This window comes from Mus pahari, chromosome 16 (genome assembly GCF_900095145.1).
Source record: "Mus pahari chromosome 16, PAHARI_EIJ_v1.1, whole genome shotgun sequence".
Classification (NCBI taxonomy): domain Eukaryota; kingdom Metazoa; phylum Chordata; class Mammalia; order Rodentia; family Muridae; genus Mus; species Mus pahari.
Window position 1 is genome coordinate 13,539,619 of NC_034605.1, and position 8,148 is coordinate 13,547,766.

The 8,148-nt window shown below is 44.7% G+C and overlaps 1 protein-coding gene across 2 annotated transcripts in view; it reads left to right on the plus strand.

Annotated features, from left to right (window-relative positions):
* Nucleotides 1-8,148, plus strand: part of Adarb2 (adenosine deaminase RNA specific B2 (inactive)) — a 531,509-nt gene that overhangs the window by 514,904 nt on the left and 8,457 nt on the right. Inside the window, exon 9 of one of the 2 annotated variants that reach the window (XM_021215573.2) lies at nt 6,438-6,611. In XM_021215573.2, coding sequence (XP_021071232.1) covers nt 6,438-6,611 — 174 coding nt within the window. Of the gene's footprint in view, nt 1-6,437; nt 6,617-8,148 lie in introns of both variants that reach the window. The other variant, XM_021215571.2, reaches the window with a different exon arrangement.

The window sequence follows — 8,148 nt, forward strand, 5'->3', positions numbered from 1 at the left end:
GCTGCATATGTAGCAGAAGATGGCCTGGTCGGCCATCATTGGGAAGAGAGGCCCCTTGGTCTTGTAAACTTTATATGACCCAGCACAGGGGAAGGCCTGGGCCAAGTAGTGGGACTGGGTGGGTAGGGGAGCAGGGGAGGGGGGTATAGGGAACTTTTGTGATAGCATTTGAAATGTAAATAAAGAAAATAATAATAAAAAAAATTTTTTTCTCAAAAAAAAAAAAAGACTCAGATATGTCTAGGTTCCAACCAGCACTCCATGATTTCCATCACCTTAATCCCGTGTCACTTGCACACAGTACTAGGTTTCTGAGTTTTGATTCTTCACCGGAGGGGATAGCATTCTTCATTCTTGGACTATAATCGTTGCAACACTCATTTTTCACCATGTTCAAAATCTTAACTGGAACTAGGCTTCCGTGTCAACTGGAAGATTCTGGTCTGCTGATGTCTGCCACTGGAAGCGAATTTCAGAATAGTCCTCAGAAGATACTGGGTACTTTAAACTGGGGACAATTGGCAATACTGTACAGGTACTGGGTTATTAAGTATGTGCTAATGTATTACCTTGAGAACATTGTGGGGTGGGTCTTGACAGGACATATTATGACTGCCTTTCATTGGGTCCTTGTAAGTTGGTTTTTATTTATCAATTTATTAATATTTTTTCACAGAGTCCCATGTAGCCTACTCCCTGTATAGCTGAAGATGACCTTAAATTTCTACCTTCCTGTCTCCACCTCCCTAGTGTAAAGATTATACGCATGTACCACCGTACTTAGTTGTATGCAGGTACAGTGCTAAGAATCAAACCCAGGACCTCATATGTACTGAGCAAGCACTCTACGGCTACATCCCAGCTCACCATGTGACCTCATTTTAATGTTAAATCTTCTCATGTTGCCTCGTGAAGAATAGCTCTCGTGACTTATGTTATTTATTTCTACATTTCTAACCACGGAGAAGAATAAGTTAAGCACAAACCAGTCTTTCCTTTCCATGCCCACAAGGATGTACCTTTATCTTATCCAACAAAATCTAAAATGCGTATTAATCTAGCTAAGCAGTATGGCCCCTAATGGTCTTTAAACACTTTTAAAAACCAATCTTCAGTGGCCTGGAAATGGCCTGATACCTCCAGTAGAGCGAATGGATGGACTATAGAAAAACTCAGGTCTCGGAGATGACTCGGTAGATAAGAGGGCTTGCTGTGTACGCATGAGAACCTGAGTTCAAGTCTCTAGCACCTACATAAAAGCCAGGCATGGCCATGCATGCCTGTAACTTCACCATTGAACCACAGGAACAGGTAGATCCTGGGACGACCCTGGCCAACCGAGCCAAGGTAGTAAGCTTCAGGTTCAATAAGAGATTCTTCCTCAAGAGAATAAGGCAGAAAGTATAGAGGAGGACACTGACATCTGTCCCTGACCTACATATATGCACATACACCATACACACTACACACATAAACTCAAAAGTATACAGCACTGACATATATCACATATACAAAGAAAGGAAGGAAGAGATGGGAAGAGGGAAGAGAGAAACCCAAAGGAAAGAAGATACAAAACCTATAGAGATTCCATTTGTGTGCATGCACAGGACTCCCAAAAAGATACCTGGAGTGTTGGCTTAAATTTAGAAAATCTACATATAGGGAATGAGCTCTTTTGTATATGTAAAAATGTTTTCATAGAAAACAAATGTCTCTCCAGGGACCACAAAACGAGAAAGCCTGAGTGTCACATCATTATCTTATTAACATATCTTCAAAACCCCATTCGAATCCAAGGGACTGTGTATGTGAATGTGATGGGGGTGGCCAATGGGGAAACAAAAAGAATCACCCGAAACAGATTAAATTGCAAAAACAAACAAAAGTGGCACAAATTGAGAAGGCAGCCTTTTCATGGTGACTCAGTCGAAGGCCATGCTCAGAGCTTCATCACCATGCCACCCTTTGTCACCAGGCCATCCTTCATCACCACACCATCATGGTCCTTCTCATGGAAAGAGGCAACCTGGTGCTGACCAATAAGGATAAGGAGCTTGGCTCCCCTGCACTCCAACACAATGCCCAGAGACGATCCCCTGGCAACTGTGCCATCCTTGCAAGGTTTACCCGGCAACAAAACACTGCAGTGCTGGACTGATGTGAATGTTCTGGGTGGTAATCATATGTTTCATTGCACGTTGGTAAATCTGCACATCACATGCAAGTGAGTCTGGCACGCAGCTCCATCTCCTTTACTATAATCAAAACCAATCCTTAATTATAGCAATGTCAAAATTGTTCTGCTGCCACTAATACTTAGTAAGCATTCTGAGCAATGTTTCTTTGTGGTGATGTTTTTTTCTTTAAATGACATCAAAAGTTGGATTTCCATTCCACCAAGATGCCTCAGAGGGGATTTTTGTTCTTGCAGGCAAAGAATAGTATAAAAACAATCTTTAAACTAGAGGCTCAGTGCAGAAGTAGACAATGATAACTCCTGCAGAAGCATTAAAGGTAAATGCTGGACAAATGTATAAATGTCAAAAAATGTATGTTTAATATAAAAATAATCCTGACTTCCGCTTATTGGTTGGTTACTCCATCCCCTGAAACAATCAGGTAATCTATCACTAAACCAGAGATATTTTCTGTCCTATAACTGGGAATATTTTGTTGTGTGGCTTAGAGAAGACTAAGCAAAGCAGTGGTGACCTTCAAATCATTCTCTAAATGACAATTGGTGTAGCATTTGATGTTTAGACAGTGCTCTTCTCTTGTGCATTGATCTCCACTTAACCTTTCAAAATGAAGATGTCATCATCAGAGAGCAAAAAAGGAGAATGACTGATGTGTGCCAAAGCTCCAGGATGGAAACAGGCTGGAAACCAGGCCTCTCCATTACTGAGTCCTAAGACTTGTCTTCACATTGAGTCCCACGAGTCTATCAGCCTGCGGCTTTCACCCAATGTACCGCTCATGTTCCACCCTTCCCCTATGTTCTACGTGGGTAGACACAAGAATGCTCATGGGTAACTTCCTGAGACCCCTGAAGCCCTGGTGAGTCTGACAACCAAGGGTGTGGAGAGTAGAGCTCAGCCAGGCAGCAGCCGAGCCTTCTCCAAGGCAGGTGTGTCTGCTTGCTGAGAGCCGGTGTCAAAGCTCAATGATGTCTCCAGGAACGCAGAAATAGGAAGAGAAGAGGAGGCAGAGGTGGGATGAATTGCAAGAACGAGAAAGGTGGTGTGTTGAGATCAAACATCTGAAGGCATTCCTCTGAGTTCAGAATTTAGGATGTTAGAGAAGCCCCAAATGTGTGTTTTAGCCGTCAATCCCAACATAAAAACAAGAGAGAAGGCAGGGGGCAGGAGGAGAGAAGAGCCTGCAGAAAACAGAGGGGATTGCAGTCTGCTGAGCCTGGCTGCCCACAATGCCAAAGCAGCTATCACATCCCCTTGTACCCAGTCGTCCCTGACCTCAACAGCTGCCTCTTCCTGCCAACATGGTCCCTGCCCAGTAGGACAGTCCATGGTTGCCAACGGGCCAGATTGTTTCCCCCTGCCCAGCTCTCAGGGGTGAGCAGCCACAATAGCGAATCGCTTCTAGGGGAAAGAGCTGACGTGGATGGCATTTGCCTGAATGTCCAACATTGCCCATCCATGACCGGAAGAAGGTCACAGGGTGACTTTCAGTCTGGGATCTGGGCTGTTTAGGTGGCAATTGGCAAATCTAAATGGCCATGTGCTGAGAGAACATGCCTCAGTTCTATCCCAGAATATTGGAGCTGGGGACACAGGAGGATCCTGAAGTCTGTGTCTGTGTAACACACAGTTGAGCAGGTCTTCTGCTGACATGGGAACTATTCCCATATATGGAGCTGAATACAGGCCCTGCCTGGCCTCCTGATGGGCCCTTCCAGTTGTGATTTATGGCTGGAATGCTTCCCAACACCTGAGCTTCTCTACAAAGGGTAGCACAGCCCAGGAACTCTTGAGCAGCCAGGAGTAAATACAATGCTCTTGCAGAAACCTCTGGTTCCTCCTGGGAGGCTCCACACTCTCAGGTGATAAACGGGCAGACGGGAGAGCTCCAGGATATGGTCATCCCTTGGACACTTTGACACAATGTTGTCATCTGCAAAATTCACATGAGAGAATCACACAAGTTACAAAACGAAACACAACATCAACAACGGAAACAATAACAAAATAGCAAGCTTATGTTTTGAGTGTCAAGGTTTGAAAGTGAAATGTTCCTCATAGACACTTGTGTTTCAATGCTTGGATTCCCACATGTGGAGGCTGTTTAAGAAGATTGTGGAACCTTTAAGAAGTACAGCCTTGTGGGACAGTCCTTGAGCTTGTATAGCCCAATGTCACTTTCTACTCACCCTCTGCTTCCTGACCTTAGAGGAAATATGGCCAGCTAGCTTCCCACTCCTGCTGCCTGCCACGCCTTCCCTATCATGGCGGAATGTGTCTCCTCCAAACGTAAGCCAGGAAAAAAAAAATGTGTCCTTCATTAAATTGTCTGTCAGTCATTTTATCACAGCAATGAAAAAAGTAACCGATACAGTAAGTTAGTGATTTTGTGGTAGGTCACATTGCTAGCTATCCTTGGCCAAATGGATCTGGCATGGGTTGAACATATCTCCTAATAAATCCACCTGTCTAGTGTCAATGGCTAGGGAAACAGAAGAGAGAATGCAGGGATATGTGGATGGCAGGTTTGACCTCCACAAGGTAAAACTAGACAAGAGGAGAGAGAGGACTGCCTTTGGACTAGGACTTACACAGGTGAAGCTATAGGAGCTGTGGGGGATGGGAGATACAAGAGGCATGAGGAGAGGGAAACCTACAAGGGTTTCTGGACTAGAAACCGAACTTTCCAGAACATTGTTAAAGCACCGTACATGCTAGTTTTGTGTCAACTTGACACAGGCTGAAGTTATCACAGAGAAAGGAGCTTCAGTTGGGGAAATGCCTCCACAAGATCCAGCTGCAAGGCATTTTCTCAATTAGTGATCAAGGGGGGGAGGTCCCCTTGTGGGTGGGACCATCCCTGGGCTGGTAGTCTTGGTTCTATAAGAGAGCAGGCTGAGCAAGCCAGGGGAAGCAAGCCAGTAAGCAACATCCCTCCATGGCCTCTGCATCAGCTCCTGCTTTCTGACCTGCTTGAGTTCCAGTCCTGACTTCCTTTGGTGATCAACAGCAGTATGGAAATGTAAGCTGAATAAACCCTTTCCTCCCCAACTTGCTTCTTGGTCATGATGTTTGTCCAGGAATAGAAGCCCTGACTAAGTGCCCAGACCAAAGATCAAATTCCTTGTCTGCTTATGTCTTAGTCAGGGTTTCTATTCCTGCACAAACATCATGACCAAGAAGCAAGTTGGGGAGGAAAGGGTTTATTCAGCTTACATTTCCATACTGCTGTTGATCACCAAAGGATGCAGGACTGGAACTCAAGCAGGTCAGAAAGCAGTAGCTGATGCAGAAGCCATGGAGGGATGTTCTTTACTGGCTTGCTCAGTCCACTCTCTTATAGAACCCAAGACTACCAGCCCAGAGATGGCACCACCCACAAGGGGCCCTCCCCCTTGATCACTAATTGAGAAAATGCCTTACAGCTGGATCTCATGGAGGCATTTCCTCAACTGAAGTTCCTTTCTCTGTGATAACTCCAGCTGTGTCAAGTTGACACAAAGCTATCCAGTACAGCTTATATCCATGATGGGTCCCTGAGACTCTGAGCAAAGACTGGCCATACAGTAGATCCAATAGAACTTAGGAGGGCGCCATTTGTTATGCATGGAGTTGCTGTGGACACCATCTGGCACCATTTATATGGGTCACATGGCTCCAAACCATAACATGTGATCCTCCTGCCTCAGCCTGAACCATCAAAAAAACGATTCACATTCTAATTTTGCACTGAATCCTGCCAGTCAGTGTTCTTCCCAAACTGTGTTGTTTGACTGATTATCATTCAAATATATATATAACTAAACCATAAGTCTAAGGCTCTTTCAGGAATTGTTTACTAATCTTGTGTTTTGGGTATTGAGTGGGTGCCCAATAAACTCACATTCTTAGAATTTTCAAGTGGCTCTGTTCGTTCATTATAACTTCATTCAACAAACGTACATTTTCAGAAGACAAATGTTCTATCCGTAAAATCCTTCCAATTAAAAGTTTAGCAGCAGATCCCAGCAATGAGTTTTAATACAAGGCTCTCATCAGAGTTGGACTTGGTTTTCAATCTCCAGTTAGACAGGTAAAACCATGCCTTCACAAGACTGAGTTTTAAGAAAGAAAAGCAGGAGAGTGCTTATGAGAGAGTCTCATTCCAGCTCAAACATGAGCTTTACTTCTAATTATCTGCTCTCACAGGAGCCCTGTTTGAGCCAAAAGATTGACTGCCTTCCATTTCTCTCTTGACAGGCGTGAGTCACGCAGAGGCCCGGCAGCCAGGAAAGTCTCCCCACTTCAGTGCCAACTGGGTCGTGGGCAGTGCCGACCTGGAGATCATTAATGCCACAACTGGGAAGAGGAGCTGTGGGGGCTCATCCCGGCTCTGCAAGCACGTGTTTTCTGCTCGGTGGGCACAGCTGCATGGTAGGGTAGGTCGCACCGGTCCTTCGTGGGGAGAAAAGTAGCTGTGCCTGGGCTCTGGTTAAAACCCTGAGGAAGCTCCAGGGAACACGGACATCATTTGGTCTGCAGTAATTATGATACAGGACATGCAAAGTGACCCCCAGGGTTACTGTCCTTTCTCCAACTGCCCAGGAACTTCCTCCGTGCACGTACAGCTTTGCTACCCAAATGTGGAGTGTGTCTCTGTGAAATCAATCCACGAAGGAGGTTATTGGTGGACACCTAATGCCACCACACTGTACCAGTTGGTTTGTGTAGGGTGTCATAAGAAAGGCATACAAGGAGACAGGAAAGAAGACTTTGTGGTTAAGTGCACTTGACAAAAACTTGTGGTTAAGTTCAGTTTGAGAAATTGTGGTCACACACAACTGTCTGTAGCTCCAGTTTCAGGGGATCTAGTGCCCTCTTTTGGCCTCTGCAGGCACTGCACACTTGTGGTGCACATACATACACCCAAACCCATGCATAAAATAAAATAACTATTGATTGATGTTGTTCATAGATGCTGCAGTAGAGAGAGAAGCTTGCCAAGATGCCAAGCCTTCATTTTCTAAAGGATCAGAGGGGTATAGTCTCTCAGAGAAGACTGACACCGCCCAGCTAGCACACTCCAGTTACTTTATTCAAACATCATACAAGGTTAATTGGGGCTGGGAAAGGTTCCAGCTACCAAAGTTATCTTGCCCTTGCTGCTCATGAAAGTAGACAACCCATATAAATCTCAGTCCATTTTGATCATGGCTAGCCATAATCAAAAATAAGAACCTCAGTTTCCCCAGGAGTGTCTTCAGGACCAACATGAGTGCAGTTGCAAGCTCTCATATACCACCAAGTGCAGACCCTCCAGAGAGACAACATTCCTTCAAAGTTCAAACCGTCTCAAAACAATTTCTCAGCATCTACTGATTGACCCAAACATAGCAAAGGCTTTGCTGGAACACTTCACTCAAAGCCAGACACAAATGCTATACATTTCATTTATAGCCTGACATAAAGGCTCTACTCTACTCTACAGATCAAGACATATAGATCTCGGGCTGGTGAGATGGCTCAGTAGGTAAGAGCACCCGACTGCTCTTCCAAAGGTCCCAAGTTCAAATCCCAGCAACCACATGGTGGCTCACAACCATCCGTAACAAGATTTAACGCCCTCTTCTGGAGTGTCTGAAGACAGCTACAGTGTACTTACATATAATAAATAAATCTTTTTAAAAAAAAAAGACATATAGATCTCTTTTTTCAAACATTAAAAAGAGAGAGGAAATTTAACATATATAAAGAGGTTACTCCTCAGAGAAAGCAGATAAAGGCTTGCAAGGTGTCTTAGTGGATAAAAGCACTTGTCACCACGCTTGAGGACCCAAGTTCAGTCTTCAAGTCCTACATGGCCAAAGAAAACTGACTCCTGCAAGTTGTCCTCTAACCTCCAAGTGCGTGTTGTAGCATGCACACACACACACACACACACACACACACACACACACACATAAGGGAGGGA